Genomic DNA, 18,125 nt, shown 5'->3' with positions numbered 1-18,125 from the left:
TTCAGGATATGTACACGCAGTGTGAATGAAGTGTGTGAATATCAAATTTAAAAACATATTTAATGAGCATGAATATCAAACTTTTATAAGTTGGAGATAAGATAGTCCGGAAACTTAAAAAAGGTTAAATATTTCAAAGGCCGTAAGAAATCGCAAAAAAGAACGCGAGGCAATCCAACCGCTGAGTGAATTCATTGTTAAATGACGTCATTATTCCCGAAAACTTTCTCGTCGGCGGCATATGACTTTGAGCTCTCAAATTAAATCTTTTATTCCCTTGCGGTGCCCTCACGAGAAAATCTATTCTTAGCAGTCACAAGGGTTTCCACGATGCAGTCCAGATTTCGAGAGGGGAGATTTTTCCCAGATGTCGGCAAAGATCATCTCCCTCCGTGCACTGCTCGAGTGGCAGTCGGCCGTGCACCAGGATCGGAAGCTGCGACTCGGGGGCCGAACGTCACGCCGACGATCTAGGCGTCGTTGACAACGGGCCAGGTTAATTTTATGCGCGACTCTATTACCTTCATCGGAATGCTGTAGGATTCTCATGATGAGCGCGCGTGTACCTCACTTAGACACCGTAGTGTGTGTACCTGAAGCTATCATGATCCACAGTACCTGAATTATTTAGCACACACCCATATATATATATATATATATATATATATATATATATATAATACACAGTAACAAACAATATAGAAACACAAAAAAAGAAGAAAACTCACACGTTATTTCTTGATATTTCGACGGAAACAATCCGTCTTCCTCTGAAGATATAGAAGTAATCCATTACTTCTATATCTTCAGAGGAAGACGGATTGTTTCCGTCGAAATATCAAGAAATAACGTGTGAGTTTTCTTCTTTTTTGTGTTTCTATATTGTTTGTTACTGTGTATTGTACTATTCGGCACTTCCGTGTTACGTCTACGAAAGCATATATATATATATATATATATATACAAATATATATATAAATTATACATATATATATATATAAATTATACATATATATATATATATATATATATATATATATATATATATATATATATATATATATATATAAAATCTTCGAAATGGAACGCTCTTCGGCGACGCACAAATATATAAAAACACAGATGTAGATTTTTAGAATATAGAGACACAAAGAAAGGACACTCACAATTTGTTATTTGACGTTTCGACAGCACGGCTGTCGTCTTCAGATTCTGATTCAGATTCTGAAGACGACAGCCGTGCTGTCAAAACGTCAAATAACAAATTGTGAGTGTCCTTTCTTTGTGTCTCTATATTCTAAAAATCTACATCTGTGTTTTATACGTGTTCCTATCCCTTTTCCTTATATATGTTTCTGTATATATGAGTATATATATATATATATATATATATATATATATATATATATAATGTATAACACTTAGCACTAGTGGACACAGACAAAAACACAGAAACACACAAAAAAAGAGACTCACTATTTTGTGTGTTTCTGTGTTTTTGTCTGTGTCCTCTAGTGCTAAGTGTTATACATTATTATTCACGTCCGTGAGACTTTCAAAAAGTGTTATATATATATATATATATATATATATATATATATATATATATATATATATATATAGATGATGCTGAAGCACCCACACGAGCAATATAACATTTGGACGGCACAATAGAACACTAATAAAATAGATAACACTTAAATGGACACTCACATTGTAGTTTGTCTGAGCTTTCGGCCTTCTCAGAGGCCTTCTTCAAGTAAGACTCTATACTACAGGTATATGTAAGCACTATATATGTATATAAATAAATATATATACATTTAGAGTACTATCGTTTCTTCCGAGGGAGACGGAGCTAACTAACGACGAAATTATCAAACAATAATATGTGAGTGTTCTTTTTATGTGTACCTATATTATTTGCCGCTATTCGAGTGGCACACACATCCGAGTTAACATAAAAAACCACCATATGGCGAACATATATTCATTCACATGGAAATAGATATAAGGAAAAAGGAATAAGAACACCCATATAAAAGACGAACACAGGAGAGGTGGGGAAGGCGGAACCGAGCAGATCACAAGTGTACAACATATTTCCTTGACCGGGATTTGAGCACCGGATGACGAACCACTTCTTCTGTCTATGCATGACACGAAACGCACTGTTCCTATCCTTTATGATGTTCTCCCTTGGTGGGTGAAACATCTCCCTAACGTCATCTCTCGGCCAAAAATTCGAGGAACTTGTTTGCATAAACTCCCCGCAAATTTCAGTGTTAATTAAGTTTCCTCGATAGCTGGATTGGCTAGAGCATCGGACCGGGAAGTCGAAATATCCGTCTGTATAAGATATACACACATAGAAAACTAACATTCAAGGAAACTTACTTTTTGATATTACAGGCCTGGTGTTTAGAATTACTCCCTGCCATGCACATCCTAGCGGAGTCTTGCAGGGGTACCAATTAGATACTTAACTTAAAACAATTTAATGAACACAGAGCCATTGCCATACCGTTGCACACGCATCGCCCTATGGCGCGGCCCAAAACAATACACAGTGGCTACCCTCAGCACAGACTTCTTCCGAGAAAATGCATCTCTGGAAATAGAGATCCAATGACCAGCCCTCACCAATACAATCACCTAAACATTCACACTCCTATAGACATATCCCAAACACCCTGGAGTCACAGCCATCGTTAGATGTCTAACACGGGGAAGACACACCGGAACATGCTGGGAGATGCATCAGAAACCTTCGGCTGATCATTCGAATAGAGAGGGAAATATATAAGAACGAAACTTGAAGGAAGGTGGGAGTGTTATTTCGCGTAGGAATGGCCTCTTCCATAAGGCGAATCAACCAATTGAGAGTATTCAGGATAGAGTGCAGCAAGAGTTAATTTTAGAATTACACAGGGAGCCCATTTAGTGGAAACTCGAGTACGTGAACAGAGGGCATGACGTTTCTCTCATTGAAAGACCTTGGCTGGGAGACGTGAACATTATTACATGTACGGATTAATCATTCAAATCGTGCAACGCTAACCACAATCACAAGGGATTTTTAGCCTGGAATGAGATTGCCATCAGTCGAGAACAAGGCGAGATGTTCAGAGGGAAATAGCCTCTCTCTCTCTGCATGTGTGTATATCCTTTCTGAAATATGAGTGTCCTTATACGTAATATCTATTTTATTTTTGTGTTCTAATGTGCCGTTCCAATATTATATATATATATATATATATATATATATATATATATATATATATATATATATATGTTGAATCGTCAAAACTACATATGTGAGTGTCCTTTCGGTGTTTTAAAAATCTATATAAGTGTTTATATATGTTAATAAATAATATATATATATATATATATATATATATATATATATATATATATATATATATATATATGTATTAATTAGGGTGTGTATATATGTATGCATATTTCCACACACAAACATAGGAAAGAATTCCTTTTTCTTGGCATAAGTAGCGATTACAGCAGCGGGAGACATCTTGCACAAAAATACAAACTACAATTAAATTAAATGGTGCAGTATGACGTGGATGGCGCTCTAAAGCGACGGTGCATGGGGGCGGTGACACCCGTGCCGCACTTGGGCATTCTTGAGGGAGAGAGGGGGGCTGAGATAAGCTTTGGAGGATGGTGCTCACCTCTCGGAGAAGGGCCGCACCCTCACCGCCACTTTCACGTTGGCCATTGGGGGCGGAGGGCCATGTCACGAGGGACTCCTTCCTCTGGGGCGCTAGGCGGTTCAGCGGCTGCTGCGAGCACCACCACCACCGAAGCACAAACTCCCGGTGATGAGTCGGGGAGCCAAGGGACGGGCAAGCACCAGCGGGAGAACAATCCGATCTGCGAGACACTCTCCTTCGGGGGAGGGCAGTCCAACTGGAGGCAGCGCTTCTCTTCTCGGTCTGGTCTCGGTGGGGAGGGGGTGGTGGGGTTGGTGGCAGGCGGGGGGGGGAAGGAGATGAAAGGAGTAGGAGGGGTGGGGGGGGCGTGTGATGCATGTCGGGGGGGACGGGGCAGAAAGTTTCCTCCGCCGCACCGCTCGCCCCATCTATATTTAAGGCAGCACCCCACTCTTATATTTAGCGTGGCCCCGCGACGAAAGCACGCCGCCCACTAAACCCCCCCCCCGGGAGCAGTCGTCCAATCACCAAGGCGTGCCCCACGCAGCTGATTATGACGCCATCTCCGGGTTCCCGCTGCCCTCACCACATCCAACGACGCCGGCCGCAGAGGGCAGCGCACCCCGCGGGCGCTCGCGACCCCTCGAGCATCACTGCTCCCATGGCCATCGAGGTGCCCTGCATCCACTGCCCTCGCCTCCTCCCGAGTTCTTGCTCCTGAATGGCATTTGACATTTACAGAAACAGATTTACATAATAAGATGTTCCCATTATGATTTTTATGCACGATAAAAAGAGATATCCTTGTATTCAATCGTTTCAGGATCAACTTTGTGAAAGTTTATGTTCATGAAATGAAGAACACAATGTACAACAGTGGAAAAATACATTTTGTTCTTCATTTAATGAATAGATATCCTTATGTATTAGGGTTTATATTTTTATGCCTACGGATTACTCCATTGTTCACGGGACAGCATCGCACAAGAACTGGCTAATAAATAGTGATCATAATTTTTTTAATTCTAAGAATATTTTAAAATTTAGTTTCACTTGATGCGTATTGTGTCTGTGGTCCAAGTTTCATTGATTTGACTCCAGTATTGCATCAACAGCATCCCTTAAAATTTGAAACATACTTGGTTCTCCTACGCCTGATTCTGGCGACGGGAAACGGCACGGTATCAACGTACACGCAGCATTGAACGCTACCTCCGTCGGTGCAGTAGGTGAACTGAACATGTATCAAATTGCAATAGCTGCTGCTGGTGAAATACTGGAGCCAAGCCAATGAAACCTGCACCATTTATAAACTACATACTAAGCTAACAATAAAACAGAAAATTAAATTTTTGCATAATGAATTATGCGAATAAACAAATTCTGATCATTACTTTTTGAACAGCCCTCGCAGATAGCATATGACAGAGCGGGATAGAACGCAAACGGAGTAGTCTGGTTTGTAATATCAACATCACAACCGGTTGAATGGTGTTGATGGCACAATCCAGAGGACTTGGTAACTTAACATGGTGACATTGGGCGGCGCAATCGTCTCGCCATCTCACTCTCGGTCGACTTAATCCCGCGTTCAATTACGACCCATCGTTTCGGCGGAGACGATCCAGCGGGGGGTGTTGAATTGACGTTGCTGCGACAGCCGATTGATATGTGAAGGAACTGTGAGCGCCCGTTCGCTCTCCATTTGAGAATCGTCACTCGATAGAAGATAACCCGGCATTATACGAATTAAGCTTACGTACTCACTAATCATACACCAAAATATCGACTCATGGCGTCCGTCCCTTGACGGAAAAAGTTAAAAGGAAATATTGCAAGCAATTAACACTTCAAAAAAACCTTAAGTGTTTATAACAATAACCTTTCATATTTTTTGGAGTGGTGACAATTTGTAAGAATGCGCACGAAGGTGTCCTTCGTATTCTTCAGGAGTATCAATAGTTAGTCCGGCATTCACCAGCATTCGAAGTTATTCCCGTTTTATAGGAAAAGGCGAGTGAACAGCTCACATAATACCAGCGAAGGGACCATGGTCTATTAATGCAAGGATTCTTATTCGAAGACGAAAAAAATATGAGCCAAATGGAGTAGCAGTACAATTTTCGCTTGAGGCAAAGACGATGGTGAATGGGATTTTTGGGCTCGTCGGACGGGGAAGGAGACCTCAACTGAATAGCGTCGCATGGTTTCGGGTGATATCATGCGACACCCCATCGTCGCGTTCCAATCCCCCATCACTATAAAATGTTTCCCTCCAGAAACACCCACTAAAATGTCATCTAACTGATCGTATATCCTATTAAATACTTCCTCACTGTGATTGCTTGATGGCGTGTATACCAGAACAATGACCAAGCCCTTTGTTTCAGCTTTCACTTCTGCTAATAATATTCTATCCGTTGCTAGCTCTATGCTGACTAAGCTTCCTACTACTTTTTTCGATGTTATTGTAACCCCTCGTTGGCTCTCGTCCCCTCCGCTGTATATCACTCAATAACTATCACTTCAGTAATCCCCGCTATCCTTCCATCTCACCTCGCACAGAGCTAAAATATCTACATTTCCTCTCTTCATCTCTCGCTTTATATTCTCCAATTTTCCTACCCTCAACCTTGCTCTAACATTTCAAGCCCCTGTTCTAACTAGTTCGGTCCATTTCTGTTTCTTCTGTGTATTGCACCTGCTGTCGCTTTCTCTTTGTAATGATTTCGCGAGCTAAGGGCCTGAAAAGTCTCTCCCGCTGTCGGGCACGACACTCGGCCAATTGGGCCGAGCCCCGTAGTTACCAGGATTCTTACTTGAAGCTATGTTCATCATAGTAACATGAGATAAATAATTGACGTGTTTTCCCGCCGCCTTCCTCAATATAGTTTCTAGTTTTACACCATCACTCAAATGGCCTTCCCACTGGGGTTAGATGCCTTTACAGCCGCCTCACTGAAGAACAGACAGACGCTGCGCTGACCAACTTCCGCCTGGCTAAGGAGAAAAGGGCTTCTTTTAAACGTGAAAGCCTTGAAAAATATTTCATCATTCTTCATAAGAGAAAAAGATAAACATGCAACCCTGTTCAAGTCAGTAAAATGATATTTAAAACTATTTGAGTGGCTTCTTTCACTTTTAATCAGTTAAATGCAGACTTTGACACCTTCGCTGTCCTTTTTTTTAGCAATAATCCATATTAACATTTTGCATAATTTGTAATATAATTAAAAAAGGCCCGTTGATCATGTTTTAGTGTCATTATGAGTTTCAAAACTGATTTTAGGCTCATTAAAACTCTTCAAGAGACAAGATGTCATCCATTAATACTATACTAAACAAGAGGAGTGCAATTAGTGCAAAAAAATGCACATAAATAAAATCAACGCTTACTTCTCAAAATATAATTAAAGAAAAAAATCATTCATAAATCCAGGAGAATTCACAAAAAAATACTTACGCATCAATTTGTATCCATCTACACTGTCATTCAAATGTCACACATCTACATAAATACCCTGCAAGCCACCAAAAAGGTGTGTGGCAGGGGGTGCAGCACCAGGAGGAAAGGGTAAGGGATGAGGGGGTTAGGGTTTTTCAAATGGATGGGGAAAGGTGAGGGGAACCTGCAAAAAAATATAAATATTATCGTATAACCCTGCGCAGTCGCTACCTTGTAGGTTAATACTTATTATGTCGAGCCGACTCTTGGGGGATTTCGATTACAAGCATTCTGGTCTCTTATTGTTCTTGGAAAAAATGACCATTTAAACCTGTCTGTCTTGCAGTCAATCTCTCTAATCTTATATTCGTGATCCCTCCACCCGTAATACGTTGGGGTTCGTATTATGTTCTTGATGTCATCGGAAAAGGACACATCTTTAAATGTTTTTAATAAGTTTAATCTATATTGTAAACGCCGCTGTGCAAGGGAATCCCAGCCTAAATTTTCTAGCGAAGAAGTCACGCTATTGCGTTGGTAATAACAATTTTTGACAAATCCAGCCCCCCTCCGCTGAACTCGATCCAATTCCGAAATCAAATTTATCTCTGGAGGATCCCATATACTAGCAGCATACTCTAGGTGGGGTCTGACTAGGTCAAGAAAACATCGTTCCTTCACTTTTTCGTCACATTTACCCAGCACTCTTTTTACAAATCCCAATTTTTTATTAGCACGAACGCATATTTCCCGTATGTGCTTTCCCCAGGACAGATCGTGAGTAATCGTTACACCCAAGTATTTAAAGGAACCTACCCTCGCGATTTCTGTTTGTTTCACTTTGTAACTAAATGGGGGGGTGTTACTATTTTCCCAAAAATGTATTACTACGCATTTTTTCAAATTTAATTCCAATTGCCATGTACCGCACCAAGTCTGGATTGCATTTAGGTCGTTAGCTAACGTGACTCTGTCTTCGCGACTTCGAATGCCCCCATAAATCACCGCATCGTCAGCAAAAAGACGGAGCCGGCTATTAACCACGGTACTGAGGTCATTTATGTAAATAAGAAACAAGAGGGGGCCTATGACACATCCCTGTGGTACACTCGACGTGACCTTAACAGTATCGGATGATACACCGTCCAGGACGACTGTTTGAACACGATTTTTTAAAAATTGTCTAATCTAGCATATAATACTCCCGTGTATTCCATAAGTTTCCAACTTCGCGAGTAACTTGCAATGAGGGACTTTATCAAAAGCTTTTTTAAAATCTAGGAATAACGCATTAACTGGAATATTACTTTCACCGGGATGCATTATATCATGAACAAAGAGTGCGAGTTGAGTTTCGCAGGATCTACCTTCACGGAACCCGTGTTGGATATTAATCAATAAATCTTGGCTATCGAGGTACCTCATTATTGAACTAACAATTAAGTGCTCAAGAATCTTACAGGGGATGGAGGTGAGCAATATTGGCCTATAATTACAGGGGTCCTCCCGGTCTCCGTTTTTAAATATGGGCGTTACAGAAGCTATCTTCCAGCCGCTTGGCACGCTTTCTTCTGCTAATGATTTCTTAAATATTATATTAAGATAAGGAGCAATTTCGGACGACAGTTCTTTATAAACGCGAGCCGGTATCTCAACAGGTCCCAGAGATTCGTTGGGGTCGATGTTTTTAAGGAGTAACTCTATTCCGCGGGTGGAAAAGTCGATTGCATGCATTGGCTGTAGAAATGTTTTCGGAAGGTTCTCTGGTATATGCTGGGAGCATTTGAACATGGGTGGTACAAGACATTTGTCAACCCATTTACAGTGTTTTGGACGACTATTTTCGTATTTTGAGTAAAAATAAATCAGCTCGACAACGATGAGGGAGGGAAGAGAATAATATACTTCCTGGATGTACGAAGGTAGGGCAAGGTTTGAAGAAGAAAGGTAACGTAGAGAGGGCTACGTATGAGTACATGTTCGAGGAAGTCCTTGGCGAGTTGTATTGAAACAGAATTACTTTGTGAAAGCATAGGTATTTCAAGGGAATGATCAGCTGATCCTGAAGGGCAGGAAAATCGAAAGTACAAGGCTGGAGATAGGTGAGTGAGGGAGGAGGGTGGCCAAGGCCAGGAAATAAACCTTCCCTAGTACAACACCGGAGTCAATGAAATAAAAGAAACTAAGTTTATTCTAATCAGGGATGTGTTCGATTTGGAGTCTCTAAACTATCTTGTAACCTGAATCAGCAGCACTCCAAAGGGAATGCCAATTTGTTGACTGCTTTAGAAATAAATTTATTCATGGCCATTATTTATAGAGGACGATAAAAAAGTGATATTAAATACTTACCAATTGATTTATTTAGCAATTTTCAGCAACCTCTCTTGTTAACACTTACAAAGCTCTTTAGCAATGGGGTAACAAAAATGGAAAAATTAATGAAAATCATTGTTTCCTTTCGATAAAATGATTCTTGGTCTCCGGAAACATCTAAATCTGTCCATTAGGAGAGTGCACGTATTTAATAAAATGTCATCATCATGCCCTCAAATATTTTGAGATAGAATATGAAATCATTCAAAAGTTCTTTCATCAAAAATAATTTTTCCATTATATATTTTTGGATTTCAAGGAAACAAAGAAGCACTCCTTTGAAAAAAGTTAGAAAACTAAATTTCTTATTCATGATATCAATGTTGTTGTTGTGAGTCATTAATCACATGTGAGGGCAATTTATCCAAATAACGTAGATTTCCACTCAGCCTGAATCAGCTTAAGTAGCTGGGAGATTAGAATATACAACCATTCAATCTTAATACTTGGGAGTATTTTCTGGAAAAATGGAGCATTTCCTTGGTAGCTAACAAGTGTTTTGGACAAAAGTTTTTCTTTTAAATTATTCTGTAAATAAGTAGGTTTTGGGCATATGCACTAAAGAGAACCCACACTTGCATAGAAACATGCAGTGTACATATATGTAGGACTCACTTTTGAGCGTAGATGCAATAAAATATTTCCAAAATAAATTCATTGGACACCTCCACTTTGAAAAACAGTTCAAGAATATCTAAATTTGACATGAACACTTAAAATCACCCGCTCGGGCGCTTACTTTTAACCTGATGGATTTTCAAAATTATTTTTTGCTTTACCAATTGAGAGATTTAAAAGACAGGAATTTTCCTTTGTGAATTTCAATTATTTTGGTAGATAATTATATTCAATAAATGTCAACCCGTAAAAATAAATTGTTATTAAGTTATTTTTTAATTAAATTTGCATTCCCAAGCGACTTAACCTATGATGAATTATAAGACATACACAGAGTTTCAAGCTACAGTTCCAAAGTAAAGGGCTTGTTTTCATACTCTGCCTTCTGTTGCTTTCATGGATATTTCCTGTTTTTTCCTATTTTAATTATATTACCTTACTGCCTCGTATCTTCAATCAAACCTAAGCCTTTTATTTGAATTCCTCTGCATTCCTTTCGCTATCGCTTTCCTTCTTACTGATGTATTGGCTATTTTTTTATTATTTTGTTGAGCTCAGTTTTGTTAAATCTCTTTGGTTGAAGAGTTAAGGACACAATTCCAATCTCCCTCTCTGCCCCAGCTGGTGAATTCAATGGAGGTCAGTTGACTTACTTTGACTACACTGCATTCAGAAATATCTAAAAGACATGCATTAATGAATTATTTACCACTCGTCAAAATATTTACTAACACATTTTCTAACACCTTGATAACTATACATTAATAAAATTAGGATTATTACACAGGCAATAGATAATTACATGGAATTGCCTTGCAAAAACTAATTCTTCTCCAGGAAAATAACAGAATTCCTCCTCATTCAAGCGACAAACCCTGAGATGGATTCGAACCCTCACCTAGAAGCCACTATACATGAGATATTAAATGGAGATGCAGCATCTCTCCCTGCTTTTACGTATCGCAATAACAACAAGAACAGCTTGACATGGTGCCTCTTAAAAGAGCTGCCTTTTATACGATTACCGTGAGAAATGATTGGGTACCAAATCATTGTTTATTTTACTGAACGGGAAGGGTTTCTGGTATAATTTTGTTCACATCATAGATTTGACTGAGAATATAGCACTCGAATCCCATGTGAATATGGATAGGGCACCTGCCATAAAAGCATAGGTTGATGATGCACCTAGGTTAATGGATATGCGCACCACATCAATCGCAAGACCAAATAGCTTTGGCAGAAAAACTATGCTCTGTGTTTGGTGGGACCAGAAGGATGTGGCCTATTATAAGCTGTTAAAACCTGGTGAAAAAGTTAATACTGAATACCACCAACGAAAATTGTTCAATTTGTACAGTTTTCTGCTTGAAAAAAGACCAGAATAGCAAAAGAGGCAACACAAGATGAATTTTCATCATGGCAATGCTCCATCACATTAGGCAAAACCGGATCGCAGCACATTCGAAGCACTCAGCTGGGAAGTTCGAACCCATGTGGAATATTCACCAGACTTGGATCCTTTCAATTACCACTTGTTTGCATTGATGGGCCACACACTTGCAGAACAGTGCTTTGTTTCATATGAAGAGGTGAAAAAAATGGTTCACAGCCAAAGAGAAAGATTTTTACTGGCATGGTATCCACAATTTGCACAAAAGATGGAAAAAATGTCTAACTAGCGATGGAGCAACTTTGAATAAAGCTCTTAATCATTCTTCCATAAAAAAATTGAAAAAAAACCACATTTCATCCTTGTACACCTGGTACTATTGCTTCCTAAGTTATTCTTCGGAAAAATTCATCATGGAACAGTGAAAACATAGTTTGTATGACATTGGAACAATGTACGTCATTGAAACCAGTCCTCCATTAGGATGAGGAGCATCTTTTGAAAACACACCAGCCGTATAATCTCTCTCATCGCTTCAGGAAGAATGTCAGGACTTTGTTTTAAGAGAGCTCCAACACTCCTCATTGCTGAGTAGCATTGGTGGCCCAGTCAGAGGCCAACGTGCATGGCGTCCACTGAGGGAGGGTGCTTGATTCGAGGGTTGACGCCCAGCCGAGAGTGTGACCAACCAGGTCCCCCCGGCAGAAAGCCCTGCAGAAAAAAACCACTGATGGCACTTCTTGAGTCATTTTTATTAATATCTGCACATTACTTTGAACAGAAAATGGTTACAACAAAAAAATAGCAATGCAACAATTCTAATATATCACATTAAATGTCACAAGAGGATAAAAAAAATCATGTCTGTGGCTCAGCCACCAGCAACACTTTGCAAGGGTCTCTTCACCACTCCTGGCACAGAGACACACACACACTTGCATGCGCACTTGTCCAACAAGTGCTGCTTCCGAGCCAATATGGCTCTCATGAGTCAGCGAGCAGGAAAGAACTTCCAGCTCAACCCTAAAGCATGTGCAGAGATACCATCAATTGAATTGTAAAATAGCCAGGGCCCTCACTCGACAGGATCATCAAAAAAATATTTTCATTCAGATGGGAAATAAATTCTCATAACAATTGTAAACGATATCATGAAAAGCTTTAAAAAAACTAATAAAAGTCATTTTCCAGTTATTTTCCTAATGCCTTTAAAACAATTTCAAAAGTCACACCCTAGCACTCTGAATCAGTGAGCCTATTGATAACTCATCATAAAAAATGCTTGACTAATAACAGCACCTTAAAAAACCTTTTCAATGCCCATCTTAAAGAGGTGATAAAAATTTTGATGAAGGGCCTCGGACAGATGCCCTTGGCCCTGCAGCACTCCAACAGCCATGGGAAGATCAGCCCTGATAGACCACTAACGATGGGAAGTCAGCCTTCCTGATGGCCTTCACCTGGTCGACTCACTATGCACTGCACAAATGCATTAAGTGACCTATCAAACCCCAGGGGATGTCACTCGGACAAGTGCTGCTCAGCCATTGATGCAATCAGGGCCTCAAAATGGAGAACTGCCCATGCAAATTTATAATTAGCCTTAGTTTTCATCACTAACTCATTCAATGTACAAAAATAGTGCACATGTCCTCCAACTTAAGGTTTTAGAACAAATACCATATCGCAGAAAGAGCCTAGTGTGTTGACCAATGTTTTTCCATTTCATTTTTGTTAAAAATCACCTTCTCACGCTATTTACTCCTGACATTAGTTCATCGTGCTATTCAAGGTGAACATTTTTTTTAGAAGAAAAAAAGCTTAACCAGAAGGCATCATTTCCACAATCTCTGAACCAAAGAATTTTTGCTCCTCAAGTCGTGCCCTCCGTCAGCCAATGGCCTTCCTCTGTAACCCACTCCATGACCCCCTGCTCTCAGTCTTGCCCATTGGTGGCAGCTACCCCATTGGCTTGGCTACTCTGGTTGGTGATGAAGCTCAGCAGGTCAATGGGTGTCACTATGCCAATTATCACCTCCCGTGTGGACACATTGTCAGGGTTCGAGTCTTTGCGGTGGGGACATGCAAGGATGGAACACACACCATGGTTAAACCACACATTGACAACCACTCACGCGAGCAATCAAATAATGAGTCGTCAATGAGCCCATCAAAATTAAATAAAGACATTTATACTGTCCATGAAATTCATACCTTGCCTATTCCACCCAGAGCTTCCACTACCTACATAGTTAAACACTTCACCTACATGTAGGTGATCAATGCTATACATGCAATGCCAAAAAATACTTCTCATGAAAGAGTCACGGGGAACTAAAGGTGATGATTACCTCGAAGTATAAGGTAAACACTGACCATTCTTCTCCTTTCACCACAACGTCTGATAATATCTAAGCTATATTTCTCTCATCAAATGAAGAACACAATGTATTTTTCCACCGTTCTAAGAACAGTGGAAAAATACATTGTGTTCTTCTTTCCATGAATATGAACTTCCACAAAGTTGAGCCAGAAACAATCTAATATTACTACCTTGATCAAAAGGTTCCCGGAATAACCACCGTGTGGCGCTCCCATCGTTCCGATTTGAGTTCTGTTTTTTTTGTTAAATTGGTACATCTGTTGTTGATATTCTCTTTAAATCTTAGTGTCATAACTTGACATTTGCAAAAGTTACGTAGCCAAGAGTACATCTATCTCTGTGTGTGTTGGCGATTTTTTACAATTTCAGAAATGGATTTAAATTTGCAACAACGAACTTGTATTAAATTTTGCGTAAAAAATGGATTTAATGGCGCACGGACGTTGGAAATGTTGGAAAAGTGTTTCGGCAACGATTCTCTAAAAAAAACGGTCGTTTACCAGTGGCACGAGCGGTTCAGAAGTGGTCGTGAGTCAATCGAAGATGATGAACGCAGTGGCAGACCATCGACATCGAAAGTCGGTGAAAAAATTGATAAAGTAAAAGAAATGTTGGTCAATAACCGCAAATTAACCATCAGAGAAATAGCGGAGGACTTGAACATTGCCTATGGATCCGCCCAAGACATTGTGGTTAATGATTTGGGTTTCCGTCGTGTAGCAGCAAAGTTGGTGCCAAAAGACCTCAATTTCATGCAAAAAAGAGACCGTGTTGACGTCGCAAAAGACATGATTTGCGAGGCTGAATCCGATCCCACATTCATCAAAAGGATCATTACTGGAGACGAGACGTGGGTTTATGAGTATGACACGCAATCCAGACATCAGGCAAGTGAATGGCGTTCACCAAATGAGCCGAGACCAAAAAAACCACGTCGTTTTCAGTCAAAAAAGAAGGCAATGCTGACGGTTTTCATGGATTACAACGGTGTAGTGCATCATGAATTTTTGCCAGAAGGCCAGACAGTAAACAAAGAGTATTATTTGGGCGTTATGAGACGTTTGCGTGAAGCAATTCGCCGAAAGAGACCAGAAATGTGGGCAGAAAACTCGTGGATTTTGCACCATGATAACGCACCGTCGCACAGTGCTATCATTATTCATAATTTTTTGACGAAAAATGCAACAAATACCATCCAACAGCCACCGAATTCACCTGATTTGGCTCCCTGTGACTTCTTTCTGTTCAATCGAGTTAAAAAACCATTACGGGGAACGCGTTTTAGCAGCCGAGAGGAAGTAATGGAAAAATCGCAGGAAGCACTGATGGACATACCGAAAACCGAATATAAAAAATGTTTCGAGGATTGGATCAAGCGCTGGCATAAGTGTGTTGCAGTCGATGGGGATTACTTTGAAGGGGACAATATAGATTTAGATGAATAAACTTGTATTTTTAATTTGCTGAATAAATTCCGGGAAATTTTTGATCAAGGTAGTATATTACTCTCTCCTTTTGCAATGAGGTGCACATTTTTTATGTCAACATTGACAACATTAATGCTTCTTGTGCCTTCCAGATTTCTTCTCAACAGATCTCCCTTCCACAATTTAGATTTCGGGGTTAAGAATCTTTCTACTTGTGCCAGACAAACAATTATACAAAGATTTAAGGATGGAATAAGTGACTGGCTGAGTTCAGTTGACATTGCATATTGTGTCTAGTCTTTAAAAGTCCATCTATGTTAATACCACTGGCTCTAAAAAATCCTCAAGCATTTAAAATTTCAAAAATTTTAAATCAAATAAAAATTTCTCCTTCTTATTTAGTTGGGGAATATGGGATGGGGCTCAAAATGTATCCATTATATTACATAGTTTAAGGAATTATTGCAAACTATTGAAAAATAACTGATGTTTTTGTCCTCTTATTGAAATCATCACAACAAGAATATAAAGGAATTCCACCTCGAGGACTTTAACTGCAAGTGTTTTCTAATAATTACAGCAAATCCCAAAAATGTGGAATGTAATGTATTTGTATCTTAAAATCAGCAGAAAATATAGCAACACAAATGAATGAAGAACATTAAGTAATTTCCCTCACTCATTCATGAAAGTCCTTAATGGGTTTCAATGCTTTCACATCACTTTAAAATGCACTTTTGAAAACATGAAACTCAGTAATGCATTTCAATAGCATGGGAAATTAGCAACATTTTTCAGTCATCATGAGTAAACTCTATACAGTGACAGTGCCTACAATTGATTCAGCAAGACAAGCCTACCTACTGATAATTTCTTCATAACAGAGATGAAAAAACTCGTGCAAATTTCCACTTAAGATTTATTTTTGACTAGTTTCGACATACTACATCATTTTCAAGTCATGACTTGAAATTACAAGAGCATTAAATTCATCTCTGTTATCATGGAACAGTTCCACCACATCACACCTGAATCTGTAATTCATCTACAGCAAAGTAACTCATCACAATCTCGTAATATACTATTGTGAATTTGATTTTATTTAAATGATCTTAAACTTAACATATTGCAAAGATAAATGGGAAAATTAGCCAATGCAAATGATAACCATGAATGTTTAAATCATTAAAAGTTGAAAAATTTTGCTGAATATGATTTTTACCTCAACATTCCAATATAATCGGCAATAAACCCATTATTACGTCCAACTACGAGCAATATGTTACACATAAGATGATTTGCATTAGGCTTCATGCAGGAAGATCAACTCAGCTAAACTTCACAAAAGGCTAACTCCTAAAGCATCCAATGCAGCCAGCACATTACTTTATCCACATGTTTTTGTGACCAAAAATAAGGACTGAATTTAAAGATTGATGGAAACATATTGCATTACTCAGGTTCATTAAAATATTCTATCGCGTGCCACTGCAAGGAAAAATCAACGAATAATCTCAAATCATCACTTCCAATAGTTTATTTCTAAATATGCCAAGATTTTTATTTTTGAATCCCTTCCCATTCAGTTATTTTTTTAAAGATTTGACACTCTCCCTTTCAAGACAATTAGCCAGCGAGGGTGACACTATGGTAACCATATTCAAAAGAATAAAAAACAACTAAAAAAATCTACAAATGAAAAATGTTTTACACGTTTTTTTGTGCAAGATGACAAAAATGCAAACGACTGCCACCAAGAAAATACTAGCAACAAATCAGTCGACTCAATTTAAAAAATTTTTTTTATGGGAGGCAACCGACAGCTAAGGTCATTTGCACCATAAGGGATGGATGGGTAAGGAAGGGTGGAGAGAAACCTGGTGTCGGCATTAGACTATTCTTGTTGAAAGGCGCCAAGGGGTCTGCAGTTTACGTCCCATTCAACGGACTTCATACTCATTCAAAGTGCTCTCCACAAAGCACCTCAAGAAGGGATCGGGATACTACTGAAAACATCTGCCGCCTCCGGGATTCGAACCTGGGCCTTCACTGTGTGAAGCCCTTATGTTAGCCTCTACACCATCCCGATCCCCCAGTTGACTCGTCACATATATAATACATTTACGAGGGTCATCCGGAAAGTAGTACCCGTTCGTGCCGCATGAAGTGCTGACGACGCGAGTAGCCGCTGGACGAGGTCAGATAGCTTCAGTGGCTTGTCTGCCTTCTCTGAGCCAAGTTGCGTGACGCTAGCATTGCCTGTGTTGTTTCTGTGATTGTTTACAATGTTTAAAAAAATTGAGAACGCCGCCAGTTGTGAAGTGAGGGCAGTGATTAAATTCCTCAATGCAAGAAACGTTCGCCCATGTGATATTCATCGCCAATTAAAGGAGGTGTATGGAGACAATGTAATGGACGAGTCGTCTGTTCGGCGGTGGTGTCGCAACTTCAACATGGGGAGGGGGAACACACACGACGATGAGCGTTCGGGGAGACCGTCTGTCATTACAGACCAACTGGTGAGCTCAGTTGACGAATTCGTGAGGAACGATCGGCGCGTCACAATTGATGACATCTGTGAGCATTTTCCCAATGTTTCTCGAACAATTGTTCATGAAATTGTTAAACACCATCTGCATTATGCAAAAATTTGTGCAAGATGGGTCCCTCGCGTATCTCAATGAGCTGGCGGCGAAGGACTATGCAGCAGGAATACAGAAACTTGTCACACGTTATGACAAATGCCTTAATTTGCTTGGAGATTATGTTGAGAAGTAGTTTAAAGTATCCTCTTTCAAATAAA

The 18,125-nt window shown here is 39.6% G+C and overlaps 2 protein-coding genes across 5 annotated transcripts in view; both read right to left on the bottom strand.

Annotated features, from left to right (window-relative positions):
* Positions 1 to 3,945, bottom strand: part of LOC139698612 (uncharacterized) — a 165,873-nt gene extending 161,928 nt beyond the window's left edge. The window contains exon 1 of the mRNA XM_071597455.1: positions 3,699 to 3,945. Within this exon, the coding sequence (XP_071453556.1) occupies positions 3,699 to 3,745 (47 nt within the window). The 5' untranslated portion in view covers positions 3,746 to 3,945. The remainder of the gene's footprint in view (positions 1 to 3,698) is intronic.
* A 7,619-nt stretch (positions 3,946 to 11,564) lies between these two features.
* The window catches only part of Cbs (Cystathionine beta-synthase), a 32,293-nt gene continuing 25,732 nt past the window's right edge, over positions 11,565 to 18,125 (bottom strand). The window contains exon 10 of one of the 4 annotated variants that reach the window (XM_071597560.1): positions 11,565 to 12,223. In XM_071597560.1, coding sequence (XP_071453661.1) covers positions 12,060 to 12,223 — 164 coding nt within the window. In that variant the 3' untranslated portion in view covers positions 11,565 to 12,059. Of the gene's footprint in view, positions 12,224 to 12,243; positions 13,580 to 18,125 lie in introns of those variants that run through there. The other 3 variants (XM_071597562.1, XM_071597563.1, XM_071597561.1) reach the window with 3 other exon arrangements.

Source organism: Hetaerina americana, unplaced genomic scaffold, assembly GCF_022747635.1.
Source record: "Hetaerina americana unplaced genomic scaffold, ioHetAmer1.1.p SCAF_9, whole genome shotgun sequence".
Classification (NCBI taxonomy): domain Eukaryota; kingdom Metazoa; phylum Arthropoda; class Insecta; order Odonata; family Calopterygidae; genus Hetaerina; species Hetaerina americana.
Note: the sequence above shows the minus strand (reverse complement) of the source record. Positions and strands in the feature narration are given on the sequence as shown.